Source organism: Chiloscyllium plagiosum, unplaced genomic scaffold (genome assembly GCF_004010195.1).
Source record: "Chiloscyllium plagiosum isolate BGI_BamShark_2017 unplaced genomic scaffold, ASM401019v2 scaf_13986, whole genome shotgun sequence".
Classification (NCBI taxonomy): Eukaryota; Metazoa; Chordata; class Chondrichthyes; order Orectolobiformes; family Hemiscylliidae; genus Chiloscyllium; species Chiloscyllium plagiosum.
This window is the reverse complement of record NW_025211912.1, coordinates 1-18,059: the sequence shown is the minus strand read 5'-3', so window position 1 is coordinate 18,059 and position 18,059 is coordinate 1. Positions and strand designations below refer to the sequence as shown.

General features: G+C 38.9%; 1 protein-coding gene across 3 annotated transcripts; it reads left to right on the top strand.

Moving 5' to 3' along the window:
- The first annotated feature begins 906 nt into the window (after positions 1-906).
- On the top strand, positions 907-17,836 carry LOC122547187 (ORC ubiquitin ligase 1-like). Of its 3 annotated transcripts, none has more exons than XM_043685793.1 (6): positions 907-1,306; positions 3,206-3,341; positions 5,872-5,963; positions 7,018-7,269; positions 16,513-16,601; positions 17,764-17,836. In XM_043685793.1, the coding sequence occupies exons 1-6, from the start codon at positions 1,223-1,225 to the stop codon at positions 17,819-17,821; spliced, it is 711 nt and encodes a 236-aa protein (XP_043541728.1). In that variant the 5' UTR covers positions 907-1,222; the 3' UTR covers positions 17,822-17,836. The 3 variants fall into 3 exon arrangements, with proteins under 3 accessions (XP_043541728.1, XP_043541731.1, XP_043541729.1); XM_043685794.1 differs by lacking the exon at positions 907-1,306 and adding an exon at positions 1,335-1,983; XM_043685796.1 differs by lacking the exons at positions 16,513-16,601; positions 17,764-17,836 and adding an exon at positions 10,871-10,897 and having other exon boundaries at positions 918-1,306.
- Positions 17,837-18,059: the final 223 nt, after the last annotated feature.

The window sequence follows — 18,059 nt, the reverse complement described above, 5'->3', positions numbered from 1 at the left end:
CTGTCTACTTTGGATTCCAGCATGTGTAGTTTTTTTTGTCTCTTACCATTCTCCCATCTCAATATATCTTCCAACACTGTCCTACACCATTGGAAATCTATCATTCATTGCCAGTGCTAATCATAGTACGGTTTAGTAGTTGACATCATTAAAATTATCATATTACTTTATTTCAAACACACTCCATAGGATCTAATTTCTTTTTATACCAGTCACATATAACATTATTGTGATCTAGAATAAACTCCAAGAAAGAGTACTCATAGAAAATTCTATAGTGACTTTCAAAATGCTAACAATGTCATGATGGGATGACTTATCTGTCCTTTGATTATTCATAGTTCACTGAACGAGCTTTACTTGTAATCACCCCTGCTTTCCACCCATGTAACATTTTGTTCCTTTTGCCCTTCACTTTCCATCTTTTCTCTTTGGCTCTGTCCTTGTTTAAAAGCTTGTTTGTAGATAGGAACAGACCTGTTGAATGATTCAGTTAGATCAGGGATGAATGAATAAGGTTGAACTTCTAAGGTTATGCCCCTTGTTTAGACTAACCCACCAGAGGAAATCGATTTTTAAAATCATCTTAAACATCTCAATTAATTCACCCTTAATTTTCTAAATTCAAAGTAATAAAAGCATAGCGTACACAATCTGTCCTAATTTAAACATTTTAACCCTATTATCAGTCTGGTTTACATGTTCTGCAGCCTTAAGGCCAATTCCAGAACTGAATACAGTACTCCAGATGTTGTCTAACCACAGCACTGTGCAATTATAATTTTCTCCTCTTTGTTTATTTCTTGAGCTAAAAAAATTCTGATTAAAGGACTTGTGATAATGGCCTACATTAATTAAATTGGCTTTATTATTCTTGAATAGAAATTGCAACTTCTTTTCTCGACATACAGAATGCAGCCCATCTTTGCCCTTCTGATTCTCTGGAGGGATTTTAGCATCACAGCCAATGTTTAAAACTGAGTCGTTGTTTTTGGATGCAATGATAATAGGATGAAGTGAAAGGTAGCACTTGGACCTAACTAACCCGCCTCAGGTTAGTGAAACGGAAGGAGGAGTGGGGCTTGCATGAAAGGCCGCGTTTCACTGTAGCAAACTGGGTTGAGAGGGCGGAGCCAGGATCGGCGCGAGCGCAAGTGAGAGTTCGACAGGGGGATTCCCCGCTATTCTGGGTCCCGTGCTCCGGATCAGGATTCCAGGGACAATGCAGAAACCAGCGTTGCAGAACGTTCAGAATGTTACACTGAGCCTCACTCTGCCCATCTCGTGTCAGATCTGCTTGGGAAAGGTATTGTACAGTCGAGGAGGAAGGGGGTGTAAAGCGTGCAAGGCGGATGGAGCTTCCCAGTATTGTAACCGGTCGAGTCGGGAAAACATGCATTTTGTTTTCTCTCTTTCTACTGTAGTTTTTTTTTAACTAAAATGGATCCACCGTTCCCGTCCACTTTGATTGCAATTTAGAAAATAAATGGTGAAAATTGGGATTTGACACTTTTTTTTTGTTTTACTCTTTTCTTTGTTTTAAGAGTCAGTTCATTTCTTTAAATTGATGCAAACTTTGCGAAAGTTTAGGTGCTGCTCCAAGTTCGGAAAGGAAACTCGTGAACACTCTCTTTTTCTGGGTTACATTCTCACTTCCGCATTAATTTGTCGGTTGGTCCAAAAGTGTTGTTCAATGGCAGCCGGAACTTTGAAAACTCTGTCAGGCTGTTCACGTCAACGAACACTTCCAAAACGTCTTTTATTGTGCAATTTCCCCGGAGCTTTTTATACATTTTGTATCTTTTTAATTCGGCTCAACCTTTGCCATACATAACTTGATTTCACTTTCAAACCATTCCAGAATGAAGAAAGTAGTCTTATTTCTAGTATATAGTATTGTCCTGTTTGTCGTTACTGTCAAGTGTGATCATGGCACAGCCACGTGTAGCAGCACACAAAAAGGATGTTGATTGTTCTCGCAACGTATTGCTCTTTTGCGCTTACACAAGCCCATTTGCATGAGTACAAAAAAATGTTCAAAACTAGAGACTTGTATCTACCTTTAACAATCTCATGACCTCTCAGCCATTTTGCCTTCAATAGGAGCGTTGAAATGTAATCGTTATAATGTGGGAAACACTGGAACGAATTTGTACAAAGTTAGCTTCTACAGCCATCAATGAAATGAGTGAGCAGATAGTCTGATCTAAGTACCATCACAGCAGTGAATAGTGGCCAGTCAGAAAATTAGTTTATATTCACTTAGAGCCTTTGGGACCTTGCTTAATATTTCCAAAAGAGAAAATGCTGGAAAACCTCAGCAGGACTGGCAGCATCTGTAAGGAGAGAAAAGAGCTGACGTTTTGAGTCTAACTGACCCTTTGTTAAAGACAGATGCTGCCAGGCCTGCTGAGATTTTCCAGCATTTTCTCTTTTGGTTTCAGATTCCAGCATCTGCAGTAATTTGTTTTTATTGCTAAATATTCCATCCCCTGCATTATGCTGAAGTGCTGACCTAGGTTATTTGCTCAAGAGTTTGGAGTGGGACTTGAATGCATGACCTTTGCTGTAACAAGACTCAAAGTACTCTTTTGATGCAATCAATTTTAATTTCTTTAATTATGACTAAAATTATGAAAAGATTACATTCTGGTTAGACATGAACAGAAGCAATGTAATTAAGTAATTGACAGTAATATGCCTTGCTGGATGTTGCTTTGTAAAGTAGTTGCAGTTTGTTATTGGAGTTCTGACTCTAACCAGTTCATCATTTCATCTCATAGAAACTTTTAAAACTCTAACAGGACTAGACAGGGTGAATGTAAGAAAGATGTTGCCAATGACTGGTGAGTCCAGAACAGGGAGGGTCATGGAATAAAGTTATGGGGTCAGCCATTTAGGACTGAGATAAAGAGAATTTCTTCACTTGGAGACTAGTGAGCCTTGGCGATTCTCTGCATCAGAAAGCAGTAGAGGCCAAAACTTGAATATTTTCAAGAAGGAGTTAGATATAGTTCTTCGGCCTAAAGAGATCAAAGGGTATAGGGAGAAAAAGGGCCAATGGCTTATTCATTCTGTTTTTCTATGCTTCTGTCATGACACTATTGGCAGAATTAAATATCAGATGTGGTACGGTTCTTTTAACCACAACTCAGTTGTGCGAACGTGTTAATCTCAATCGATTCTCATTTTGCAAATGCTTTAGGTTCGTCAACCAGTCATCTGTTCAAACAACCACGTTTTCTGTTTCGTGTGTATGCAGTCTTGGCTGAAAAATAGCACCCAGTGTCCAACCTGTAGAATTCCAATCACATCTGAAAATCCTTTCAAGGAAGTACTTGGTAAGACTACTTTAAATTGACTTAAATGGCTTGGTGCTTTTTCCCTGTACTTTAAGAGGAGCAATGTTCATTCTTTGTGAAGATAGAAACAGTCCAGCCCTTCCATGCTGACCATGATGCCATTCTAAACTAATCCCATCTGCTGACAAAGTCCATATCCCTCTATTCCCTGCTTGTTCATGTGTCTTGTCTAAATGCTTCTTCAACATTGCTATCATCTCTGTTTCTACCTGGCAGTATGTCCCAGGAACCTACTACCCTAGAAGTAAAAAATCATTCCTCGCACATCTCCTTTAAAGTTTTCCCTCTCACTAAGTCTATGCCCCCCTACTCCTTGATATTTCCACCATAGGGGAAAAAAAAACTATTCTCCAGTCTGTCAGTTTATAAACAGTACTTCTAGCAGGTAGCCCCTTAGTCTCTGACGCTTTAGCAAAAACAATCCAAGTTTGTCCAACCTAACATTCAATATACTTTTCAGTGTTCCAGGGCAGAACTAATAATTCATGTATAGTATGGACTATTCAAAGCTGAAGGACCTGTTCTTGTGCAGTATTGTTCTCTGTTATAATTATATTTGAATCCTACCTTTAGGATAAATTTTAGATTAGGGTTAGCCTCCTGGATTCATAGTGGGTAAATGGTCATTAAAATTAAATGACTAAACTGGGGGGTTGTACCAGAACAGTTGAGATTGTTGCATATACCTTGCATATGTAAAAATCTCATAAGTAGGGCTGATGGATATTGTATGTGGGATATGTTATGGAATGAATATAGGTAATTTGTCTTTGTATAAGAGGGAAGCAGCTTTCGGTTAGTGTATTTTCCTTCACTTGCATGTAGTTAAATTTAGTCCCTTCCCACGCAACCAAACACTTCTGCAGAATTGCCCTCGACTCCTGAAGCTATCATTTAAAGCTGGGAGAAAGTATACAATTCATCAAATTATTTGAGACAAATCCTAACATTATTTCAATAAACTAATATTCTCCAATATGAATTGCTGATGAGCCATGAGATGCATTATGGGGATTTTTTTAAACATGCGCACTAAAGTAGGGAGAATGCATTTCACTGCAAATACAGATTTGCTTTACAAGTGTATTTAGTGGACAAGCATTTACCATCTTTCTCTTGCACCAAAGGCTTTGAATGTTGGCATGGATTTATCAGACATCTTGGTGCAGTCTCTGCATTGGGCAGCACTCTGACTTCCTCAGTGACTGAGTCAACATTCTCAGCATTGAGATACAGCAGAGCTGCCCTCACTGGTGGGAGGAAACTTTACAATGATGTGCCTGCTAGGGTTGCTTATATTCGTTGAACTTGCTTTTTTTTTCTGCTGGCATGGAGCAGTTATTCTGATTGGCCAGACTCACCATGATAAAAGTTCTACACGATGTTGCTGATATCTCCATATTACAAACTATGTTGGATAATGAGTAAGTACTAACCAAGGATATAAAGCACAACCAGTGATCAAATGATGACTTGTTTTCTCAGCTTTACATCTTGCCAACAAGGGTATAAAATGGGTAAAATGCATATGGATACATCATGATATGAATTTGTGATCAACAACGGCATATTTAATATATTTAAAATTTCCAGTCAGGATTCTCAGTTAATCAGATATAGCTAGAGTCTAACAATTGATACAAGTTGCTTTACTGCTCATAATGTTTTATCATGACCAAATAAATGTACTGTATGCTGACTTTCTGAGCACAGTAATTACTTCTGACAGTCTGCAGTGCAAAGTTTCAAGTTTTGTTTTGACTGTTGACAAGCTTCTAAATTTCTTTTGTGATGCCATCACATTTCAGTGGGATGGGTATAAGTTTAGAGCTGCTACATTATGCACTTACAAACAAGATAAGTAGCAAGAAATACAGATCTTATTAAACATCAGCTTAATCACGTGGGAGAGGATACAGTAGTGGTAATGTCACTGGACTAGAAATACAGGCTAATATCATGAGGTTGCATGTTCAGATCTCAGCATAGACACTGATGAAATTCAAATCCAGTTATTAAATCTGAAATAGAGAATTGGTCTCAATGATGGTGACCACGACAACTTTTATTGAATGTTGTGAAAATCCATCTGTTTCACAAATATCCTTTGTGGAGGGATAGCTGCCATTTTTACCTGGTTTAGCCCACGCATGACTCCAGGCACACCGTGGTAAAAACAATGACTGCAGATGCTGGAAACCAGATTCTGGATTAGTGGTGCTGGAAGATGAAGGGCTTTTGCCCGAAACGTTGATTTCGAAGCTCCTTGGATGCTACCTGAACTGCTGTGCTCTTCCAGCACCACTAATCCAGAATCCAGGCACACCGTATTGGCATTGACTTTTAGCTGTCCTCTCAGCTGGTCCAACGAGACATTTGCCTCCTGGGCATTTGGGGATTAACAAACAAATGCCAGCAATGTCCACATCTTATGAAAGAATAAAGAAACAGGAAAAGGAATTGTAAATTCTGAATGAAATTGACGGGATTTTATTTAATTGCCTTTCAGGTGGAACAGATGGAACAGAAAATTGTGACAGTCCATCGGTTAAGCGTCACCTTCGCAAAACTAGATTGGATCTACTACACAGAGAATATGAAGTAAGGCATTTACTGTTGAACAAATATTTTTGTGTTGGTCTAAATGGAAGAAGGTTTTGTTTCCTAAAAAGCAGCAGACAACAAGTTATTTGAATGCACTATCTTTTTGGAAAAATGTAACTTTTGGCAAAATATTACAAGCAATCTCCCCTACTTGGCTTTGTGCTTACACCTGTATCAGAAATCTGTAACCAACAAGACATTGGTACGGCCATATTGGGAGTACTGCATACAATACTGGTCACTCTATTACAGGAAAGATGTAACTAAACTGCAAAGGGTGCAAAAAGGATTTGACAAGATTGAAAGGTTTGAGTTATAAGGAGAGGCTAGGTAGGTTGGGACTTTTCTTTTTGCCACGGAGTGCAAGAGACTGAGGAGTGACCTTATACAGGTTCATAAAATCACAAGGGACATAAATAAGGTGAGTAGCTGAAGTTTTTTTCCCAGGGTGGGGAGTCCAAAACTAGATGGCATAGGCTTAAGGTAAGGGGGGGGGGGGGGAGATTTAAAAGGGACCTGAGGGACAACACTTTTGCCCAGAGGGTGGTGCATGTATGGAACATGCTGCCAGAGGAAGTGGTAAAGGCAGGTACAATTGCAACATTTGGGCAAGTAATGGATAGGATCAGTTTAGAGAGAATCTGGCCAAATACAGGCAGATCAGACTAGTTCGGTTTAGGAGACCTGGTCAGCATGGATGAGTTAGGCTAAAAAGCTTTTTTCCATGCTATAAATCTCTATAACTCTATGGTTCCCTTTGATGAGGGAGAGGGTGCTCTGTGAGGTAGCACTGTTCCAGAATTTTGAGAGAGTAAGTGATGATAAAATAGAATAGGATTTAGCAATATTAGGGAAGAATGGGCTGAGGTGTGGCAGAACAGTGAATAAAGGTCACTTTCTGTCACCCTGGAAAGACACCGTGTGGTTTGACACATCTTTAGCTCCTTCAGGAGCAACAAGTGCCTTGGCTGTTTCATGGCCATTTACAGCCTCTTGAGTGTCTGGAATTGGAAGGCCGGTGATAAAAGATCATTTTGAATATCGTTTTTAGGAGGAAATTGAATCCCTGCAGAAAGAAATTGAGGATCTTCGTGGCAAAAACTTGAGCCTGGAATTGCAGCTGCAAACTGTCTTTGACACAAGGACATTGTCACCTTCTAGCAAAGCTGATAACCAGAAGCAAAGCCCAACTGAACAGGACAGCGTACCTGACTTAATCAGTCCACAGGAATGGAGGGCCAAGTTAAAAGCTGCTACAGAAATCTATGAGAAATCAAAAGCTGACCTCGATAAACTTAAAGAAGTAGGTATTTCTTTACATTTTCCTTGTGAAACAGTAAGGCGAGGAGAAGTAGGGGCTTAAAGTTCATGTTGAACTGTAGAACAAACCAGCTGGTGTGGGATCGGTTGCTTGCTGTCCATATGCAGGGCCTTGTACTTCGTTCTATTGACTGCAATGAAACAGAATAACTGGCAACTTGCATTACCAGAGACAAACTTCTGCTCCCACAGGATTCATTAGAAGATCATTTTGAAGGAAGGGGGAAAACAATGCATATATTTTGCCTTTTTCACAACTTCACCAAATGCTTTATAACCAATTAAGTTAGTTTGATTATCATTACCATTGAAGGAGTTAGCAATTTACACATACCACGTCTGCAAGTAAGCATAATTGAAAAATAATGTGCAGTTGGCCTAACCAATCCATGTCAGTGTTATGTACTAATCAAGCCTCCTCCCATTGTTTTATATTTTCATATAACTCACTTCCTTAACATGTTCCTCTATTCCCTTCTCTCTCATGTGTTTTTCTAGCTCCCCCTTAAATACAGCAATACTCTTTGGTTTCATTAATCCCTTTGGGAGCTTTTCACATTTTCACTAATCTCTGGTGAAAGAGGCTTCTTCTAAATTCCTCATTTGACTTCTTTGTGACAGATTGCTCGCTTCAGGTTTCACTCTTTCCCTCATTATTCATAAAGGCCACAAAAACATTTAATAATAATAAAAAGCTCTTGTGTTATTTCTCAGCCTTCGCTGATCATTCTTTCCTGATGATTATAACCTTACAGTTCTATTATCTTGCTGTAAATGATGTCTCACCTTCCTGAAAGCTTCTATAACCCTTTTAGAATATGGCAACTAGAACATCACACTGATATCTAACCAAAATGCTGTACAAATCAGCATAACTAAACTCCTCTCAATGCACATTGGCAGCAGTGTGTACCATCTACAAGGTACATAGCAGTAGCTCAAAATTCCTTCTACATCGCTTTCCAAACCCAGGACCACTAGAAGCAAACAGGCAGAAGATACATGAGAATGCATGAGTTCCCTTCCAGCTCTCTTGACATCCTGACTTGAAACTATATTGCAGTTCTTTCATTTTTATTGGGTCAGAAACTTCCCTTTCTAACAGAATTGAGAGTGTCCCTATACCCCAAAAACTGCAGTGGTTCAAGAAGGCATCTCTCCAATTTCTCAAAAGGAATTAGGTACAAGTAATAAATGGTATTCAGTGGTGCCATATCCTATGACCAAACATGGAAAAAATGGAGAGTAGACAAGGTTAAGGCAACTGACCTACTTAGATTTCCTAAAGGTTAGCGGTAAAATACTTTACAATTCTATTCCTCCAGAAATAAACCCTAATACTGGGTTCGCACTGCCTATAATCTTGTTAACCTCTGTCACTACGGTTAGTAATTTGTGTTTGTGCACCCTATTTTCATCCTATTTAGTCTTATTTTCTAAGTAATATGTGACTTCTTAATTTTCCTTTCCAAAATATCAAATTTCAGACTTGTCTGTGATTAAATTCATTTGCTGATTAATACCCAGTCTGCAAGTTGCTGATGTCTCTGTTAATGTGTTACAGTCCTCCTCGTGATTGGATGTTCTTCCCCACCTGCACAATTATGTTCTTGATTTTACAGTCTGTTTTTAACAGAAAATTGTGAACAGCAGCAGTCCCAGCACCAATCCTTGTGGGATCCAACTTCCCACTTTCTTCTATGAACAGCTCTCCTTTACCCCTTACTCACTGCTTTCCATCTTTTAGCCAGATGTGTATCCACTCTGAAACTTGTGCTTTAACTGCAGGTGTTCTGATCTTATTCATTTGTCTATTATGTGACATGTTATGGTAGGGCTTTTGAATATTTGCATTGTGTCTGCTGCCTTACCCACGTCAACTCTTCTTGCTACATCTTCAAAGAATTTAATAAGGTTGGTTAAATAGGACTGTGTTTTCCTTTGGAAATTCACATTGATTATTCATGGACAGAATACCAGGATCAGTGCCTTTTGAAAGGGAGCTTGCTGTTGACACACCAATCCTTTGAGTGTTACACTTGTATGATTTGTATGTTTCTATATAAAATTGTATATTGGCTCCGACAATAATCTCAGAAATTTTTACCCTTGAGAGCTGGCTTTTTAATTTTGTTTCCAACTTTAGGTCATCCCTCAGTAGATTTCCCTGTTTTGATTTGTTCCAAAGTAGACCATGACATCCAAATAATCTTCTTTAGTGGTGTCAGTTGAGGGCTAAGTATCAGTCAGCGTAACAGGAAGAATGCCCCAATTTTCTTTTGAAAGATTGCCTTGCAATTTATTATGTCTCCTCTGAAGCATGGTACCTCTACCAATGCAGCAACTGCATTGAAGGGTTAGCCTAGATTTTGTACCACAGTCTTACTAGGATTACTAATCCACAACCTGCCAACTGGGCTGAAAGAGACACCAGTGAAATGTGCCTGTCACCTAATGTCATAAATGTGCACTGTCTCTTGTAATCTTGAATTCTGAAAAGACATAAAGAATAGACATTGGTACATTATGTCTGTCTTAAGGAAATGCATTTTGTATGACTTATTGAGCTCATGAAATGCTGGGAAATTAAACAGTTTTTTGAGAATCAATTATTGGCATCAAGCATTGCTGGGTTACCTACCTGGGAGCTTGGTTAAGGAGTGAAGTTCCCTTCCACCTTGCCAAAACATTGTGTCCTAGAGACATAAACACTGCAGATGCTGGAATCCAAAGTAGATAGGCAGGAGGCTGGAAGACACTGCATCTTAGCCCATACCTCCGATATCAATTCTACAGCAGAATTGTTTATGTTTATGTTTCTCATGCCTGCCATTATTTGTCAAATTCCCAATTATTACCAAATTAAGGAGTTGTTACATTGACACAAAAAAAGACTGGCCACCATGTTACATCAACCTAAAGTCTGAGGCAAACATATTTTTCAGTGGGGTATGGAAGTCTTTGATTAGGCCAGTAATTTGCCCATCCTTAATTGTCCTACAATTAAGTACCTAGCTAGGGCCATTTTACTGGGTCGTAAAGAACCTCATTGTTGACCAGTGGTCTCATGGAGCCAGACTAGTTAAGCATGACAGATTTCCTTCCCTAAAGAAATTAGTGAACCGGATGGGTTGTTATTACAATTGATGCTAGTTGTCATGGCCACCACTACTGCCACTAGCTTTCAGTTCCAAATGTTCTATTAATTGAGTTTTAAATTTAAACTTACTGCCATGATGAGATTGCAACCCATGGTCCCCAGAGTAACAGCATAGAGCCCCTGAATTGCTAGACCAGTGACATTACTATGACGCCACTGTCTCCTTCACCCTCAAAAAATTTAACATTCAACTTATGCTTGAATCCACCACCCTCTTGAGATGAAAGGCAAGTGTGCATCCATCATTGCACCCAGACCCTGTACTATTTAACTCCAATGTTCACCAGAGTATGTTACCTTCAGAATCTTCACTACCATCTAAGCCTAGAAGTACTGTATAGGAATTTCAGCCACTCTTCTGTGTGATAACCTTGATTTTGCAGTATGATCTTTGTTTGAGATAATGTGTTTTTCTTTTGTTTAGTAAGCAGTAATTCTGAATGCAAATGTGGTAAGTATATATATATATATATTTTATATATACATACAATAACTTGTAGCTTTCTCATTTTTGCCTGTGAAAACATTTTTAAATAGTAAATTATAAATTATTGAAAAACATTTACTGTGACAAATAAAGGTCATTTAATCATTATGGGCTGGATTTTACAATAAGCGGTAAAGCTGAACCATTTGCCACTGGTCTCCAAGAAAGCTGTCCACCCAGATCTAGCCATCTCTATAGAATGTCCCTTTCCAAATGCCAGTTCAAATCTGGAACCAAGCCATTGGGATTTCCAGGCATCCAGTTGCAGTCAAAGTAGTCCTTTGGTGACTTAATGTCTCCAACAATAAAGCAGGATCTCTAAATCTCTTCACTTTTAGTTTTAGCTTCAGAAAATGGGGAAACAACTGATTAAGTCACAGCTTCTATGATATTCCCAAATTTATTTCTTATCATGGAAATTTGAAATTCAATAAGTATAAATTTACACTTTCAATTAAAAACCAAATTGCACCACATACAGCAAGAAGGATTGTTTTCCAAACGTTTTCACAGTGAGACTGACAATCTTTTTCCATTTTACTGGTTTCCCATTGTGTGAAGTCCAATGGGGTGTAATGGAAAAGCCAGCCCAATCCCTACAGAAGCATAGAATCACGAACAGCAATTGTTGAATTTTCGTGTTTAACTGCATGCATATAAGTTCCAAAAGTTGCTGAAAATTTTAGGGGAGGATTAATCCCAAGAGCAGAATCTGACCATTATCACAGAATCGCATAGTATAGAAGGAGACTATTTGGCCCACTGTTCCCTGTCTGGCCCGTGAAAGAGGTATCCCGTTAGACTGATTCACGGGATTGATTAGTTCCTTGCTGATACTTGCACAGGCACATTCTCATCTGTTTCTTTTCCTTGCACCGTCTCAGCAGCTACTTTAGATCCCCGTTGAAAGTACGGAAAACTGGAAATTAATTTGCTTGTTGGGTGTTTCGATTAAATCAAATTTGCATTCACCAGGTGACACTGTGTCTCATTACTTCATAAGTCCCATGAGTGGAGAGGTTACTTAAATTTTATTTAGAGAACAATTACCGTAGCTTATTATTTCCCCTGATTGTCTTTTGGTTTACAGAGATTTTCCACATCCACTCTGTATTGATTCATCTCATGAATTTAAAATTTCCCCTCTATCATTTCTTGCTCTAATGTGAACAGTCTTGACCTCACTTAGCCTTGCTTCTTATAGCATCGTGGCTTTATGATATTGAAAATTCTTGGTGCCGACATGCGGCTTCCAGGAAAGCCAGGATTAATAATAGTGCTTCTGAACATGCAAACTGCTGGGAGACCATCCGATAAACATCTATTTGGAAATAAGCATTCGAGATTCCTCAGAAAGTGACTAAAGTGTGCCATCCTTTCTTCACTTCTGATGACAAAAACTAAATACTGAATTGACATTTCATGATAAAAACCAGAGTACATTATTGGACAAGAAGCATTACCCTCTTTCACCATGGTATTTCCTTGGGTTTCTGCATTTGAAGCATTTTTCTTTTTCAAAATTTGACAGTTTGTGAGATTTGATTAGCTCACATGGTTGCTTTGCTTGGATTTTGATTTCCAGCCATTTTTCTGCGTGTGTGATTTCTTTAATTATTTTTTTCTTGTTTGAGGTTACCAGTTAGGATGCTTCTGAAAGAGCTCTGTGATGAATATTGATGGGGCACCACATTACCTGGGTACTGAACCAGTCACAATCACTCTGTTGATGTTTACTCTAGTTTGCTTTTCCACATAACTTGTACCATCCCAGTGAAGACCTCAGGAGGGCAGAATATTTAAGAGATAAATAACTGTATGAACTGTTAACCCTAGGTCCTCTTGTTTTGTTTCCGGGACAGGTGCACGCATAGAGGCAGGATAATAATATCTAATTCTGCAAACCCGCCCCTTGAGAATGCATGCCTTCCCATTTTCATACTAGGCCTGAATTGTCAGTTGAACTGGAAAGCAGGCCAGGTGATCCATTAAGCGTTGAGAAATCTGCTAATTGGTTGTGTGTGAAGGTGGAAAGCCTTCCTTGGGGCTCCAGTATTTTTTAAATATTAAAATAAAAGAACTTCAAATATTTTTCAACCCTTGCCCCTCATTCCCTGTCAATACAACACACTGCCCAATCCCAAGTCATCGCCACTCATGCCATCCAGTGCTCCTCATTTCCCTTGCGCCTCTCTCTATCCATTCTAATAGCCCCACGTATCCCCACGTCAGCTTTGTGTGTGCTACCACTATGCTATAATTTTTGCCCTTCACTTACCATGTTGATTTAGTTCATGTTATGCCTTCACGAAAACAGTCACAAGCAACATTCCAGAAAGTGCTTCACCTTTAATCCCCATTGATGGGATTAAAGGTGAAGCACTTTAGAAGAGGTAACAAGATGGGAGTACCTTATGAATGCAAATACTTGGAAGCTTAGAGAAACGAGGAGATTTTATGGTACTTGTCCTCCGATCCCTGAAGGTGGCAGGACATGGTAATAGGGTAGTTAAGGCATTTAGGATGCTTGGTTTTATCTGATAAGGCAATGATTATAAGAGCAGGGAGTTTATATTGGAGCTGTACTGAATTTTGATTAGGCCACTGCTGGAGTTCTTATGCAGTTTTGGTCACCATGCTGTAGGAACGATGTGATTCTACTGAAGGAGATTCACCAGATTGTTTTCTAGGATGGAGATTTATGGCTATGAAGAGAGATTGGACAAGCTTGAGCTTTTTCTTTGGAGCAGCGAAGGTTGATGGGGAACTTGATAGAGGTGTATTAAATTATGAGGTGGATAGTAAATATCTTTCTCCCTAGTTGAATGGTTAACAATAAGGACACTCTTTTTTTAAATTGAAAGGCAAGTGTGGTTGAGAAGGGCTCTGAGGAAAAGAATATTTCAGCCATGGGGTGGTGGGGATCTGGAATGCATTGCCAGGGACGGTATTTGTGGCAGGTAAACTTCAACCTTCAAAAAGTACTTGGATGAACAGTTGAAGTGTCATAAGATTCAAGGCCATGGGCCTGGTGCAGGAAAGTGGGAATAGTGTCGGTGGTAGTGTATTTTTGGTGATACAGACTCGATAAGGCATCTTCTGTATTGTGTGCTTCTATAATTCTAAATGCCCACAAATTCCCGGTAATCTACACTCCTGATTACTTCAGGACCTGGCCCTCAAAATAGTGAATATATTGGTAGCCATCTTTCAGGACTCCATAGGAACTCTTCCTGAGTCTATAAATTGAAGGGTAGCTAATGTAAAACCACTATTTACAAAATGAGGGAGAGAGAAAACTTGGAATTACAGACCAATTAGACTGTCATATTTGTTGGGCAGATAATAGAGTCTATTTATAAAAGATTTAATAGCAAAGCCCTTGGAAATCGATGACCGCATTGGACAGAGTTGGCATGAATTTCCGAAAGGAAAATTATATTTGATAAAACTACTAGAATGTTTCAAGACTACAACTAATAGAGTTGATAAGGGGCAGCCAAAAGCTGTAGTGTACTTAAACTTCAAGAATGCTTTTGATCAGGTTCCACATAAGAGAGTAGCATGTAACTTTAAAGCACAAGGGATTAGGCTGGTGTTCTGTCATGAACAGAACTGGTTGGCAGACAGGAAATAAAGAATAGGAATAAATGGGTCTTTTTATCAGCGGTAAGCATTGACGAGTGGGGTACTGCAGGAATCAGTGCCTGGACCGCAGAAAATCATAGCATATTTATGAAGAAACTAAATGTAGTATTGCAAAGTTTGCACATGATGTACAACTGGATTGCAGAGTGAACTGTGAGGAGGATGCAGAGATGCTTCAGTGTGATATGAATGAGTGGATAAGTGCATGGGGTAGACAAAGCATAATGTAGAAAAGTGTGAGGTTATCCACACTGGTAGCAAAAACAGGCTGATTATTATGTGAGCGGTGTTGGATTTGAAAAGGGGAAGATTCAGTGAGATCTGTGTGTCCTTGTACACCAGTCACTTAAAAGTAAGCATGCGTATGCAGCAGGCAGTGAAGATGATAAATGGTTTATTTGCTTTCATAGTGAGAGGACTCGATTGCAGAAGCAGGGATGTCTTGCTGCAATTATACAGGTTTGAAGAGACCTCACCTGGAATATTGTGAGCGGTTTTAGTTCCTTAACTGAGGGAGGATGTCCTCACTATGAAGCGAGTGCAACAGAGGTTTATCAGACTAATTTCTGGGATAGCAGGATTGATGCATGAAGAGAGATTTGATTAGTAAGGACTTTATTTAATGGAGTTTAGAAAAATTAGAGGGATCTTGTAGTAACCAGTAAAATTGTACCAGACTAGACAGGGTAAACACCGGAAAGATGTTCCTAACAACTAAGGCATTCAGAACGAAGGGTCACTGTCTAAGGATACAGGATTTGTATGTAGGTACGCTGGATATCCAGAAGGAATGCATTGAGCTGATGTGGCCTGCAGACACCTAGTTCCATGCAATGTGCTTATCAAACTGGCATTTAAATAGAGACTGCTGATCATTTAAATAGCGCGCTGTCTTCTGGAATGTGCATATGCATTTCCTGAGTCCATTCCATTTTTGCCCATCACCTCCCCTGATCCAACCCAGGAATGGGAAGAGCTGTATTCAGGACAGGGATTTGAGATTTCTGCTGTCTTACACCATTTTCACCATGATAGAGAAAATCTGGGCCCTAGTTTCTAACTATACGTGGACATGTGAAAATCCATCCAAAATGCTGATGATTCAAAGGAGATCTTGTCATCGTAATGTTTTGAAGCTGATCTTTGTGGGTCTAGAAAAGGAATGCTAAGATTTATGCATTTATCTGCTGAATAAAGTCAATAATACATTTTCTTTCAAAAAGTCCTTTATGTATCATCTGCTCTTTTTATGAAGAAAGGTGATGGTTTATTGTGTACTTTGTACTTGCACTTCATGAATTGCCTTTTGGCGAAAACTTTTACGTCTTATGTGACATGAAACATTAATAGCTGCTGAGTGGTTAATAGCAGTTGTGTTGATACTGATGCATTGTCATTACATACTATTCATGAATCAGTTCATTGTGTAAGAAACATCATTTTACCATTAGTCTATTCCCTTAATGTCTAGATACTGGTGCTCAGCTGCTGATTTGAGCATTAAAAATATATTCTGCATCCTGGCTTAAAATAACTCAGTTGTAAAATCCAATTAATTCAAATTCAAATGCTAAGCTTTTTTCAGTGTCTATTTTAAAAATGGTTTAAAAAGTTATTTGAGGAGCAATGTACTGGGTTACACAAATAAAAGACAGGAATGGCATTAAGTGAATTGCTCATTCGAAGAGCAGGTGCAGATATGGTGGGCTGAATGGCCTCCTCCTAAGATGTAATAATGCAGTGAATTGCATTTTGTCCTTTGTTTATTGGCATGCTGAATGTAGGAGGTATTTAAAATATAATAGTCCATGACACTTGCATTGAAAATGGTGTTTTTGATATTGAACATTTAGCACAAAACTTCCTTTTGATATATCCCTTGAGATTGAATAACCTTTTCAAAGTATTTGAATTTTGTTTCTCTTCCTCAGGCAAATCGAAAGCTTCGTGTTCAAAATGGTGATCTTGTGAGAGAGAACTTGCATCTGAAGGCTGAGATTGACAGCCGATCTCCACAAAAGTAAGTCTAGTTTCTATGTTAGAAGTGGAAGCTATTATTGTGTTCTTTATCTGAGGGTGAAGGCATCACTGGCATAAACGCCTACAGTTTAATCAGCTTAAAATTTTCTAGCCGTTATTATAAAAATACAGGTCGGAAGAAAGTTCTAACCAGGAGACTGGACCTTAGACAGCTTTAGTGAAGTAAGCTTTATGGACAGACGCTTGATCTCTCCAGGATCCCATTTTCTTAAGTTCATTCATGGGACATGGACATTGCTGGATAAGCCAGTGTTTATTGTTTTACCTTCTACAATCCTGCCTTATTGGATTATAGCTAAAGTTTGTAAATGCTGTGAGGTGATTACACACTAAAATGGCTTGGAAGAATTGCATGTCGTCTTATCCCACGTTTACATGAAAACCTTGTTCATTGTGCAGATTGCTCTGTCTGTTTAATATTTATTTGCTCTTCGTATCAATTTCCCATCAAAGGATTGGAGAAAGCCTACATCCTCTTTAAAGCATGGCTTGGATGTTTTCAATTTTATGTTTGCTTATCTAACTAAAGGCTTTTCCATTTTTGTGTAACCCAGTAGACTTCAGCTGTCTGCAGTCTTGTTACTGGCAACTGATTATTATCCTAGATTATCGTCTTTAGGACCATCTTACAACTAAGCAATGCTTTTAGCCTAAATGTTGGCACCTTAGATACAGACATCTAAGTGAACCAGCCAGAAACAGCAAGTATTGGCATGGCTTGGAGTGTTCCTACTGATCAGTCAGTGTGTGGTCCATATGAGCCATGGCCATAAATATTCTCTTTGGACTGCACCCTGCAATACAATGTCTATATCAAAACAGACTATATGTCCTCATAGTTTAATTAGCCTATCTGTCTCAGCATTTATTAACTGTTTCAAACATTGTGGAAATTAAGCCAGGATGTCTTGAGTTAGCTAATTGTGACGTTTAAAATATGAAAGTATTTCCACTGGAGAAATTAAGAATGAGAATACATTATCTTAAAGTCAGATTTAAGATATTTAGGAAACTGAAGCAGGCTTTCACTCAAAGGGTTGTAGAAATCAGGAATTTTCTCTCCTGAAGTCTCCCGAAGATGGAGGGTTGATAGATTATGTTTGGTAAGGCCTAAGAATAAGGATGACTTGCTTTCATTTCAGTCTGTGGGGTTCTGAAATGGCTGATAACTCAAATGCACAATATACTCCACTACACTGATGCAGGTGATATCTTGAGGATCAGATGGATAAGTTATTGGAAGGTTTGCCCTCGGAGGGAGCATCCTAGCAGGTAACTACTAGTTCAACCAATGGGACCCTTCTCAGAAAGGGAGCAATTATAGAGTCATAGGGATATACAACACAGAAACAGACCCTTCGGTCCAACTCGTTCACGGTGATCAGATATCCTAAATTAATCTAGTCCCATTTGCCAGCATTTAACCCATATCCCTCTT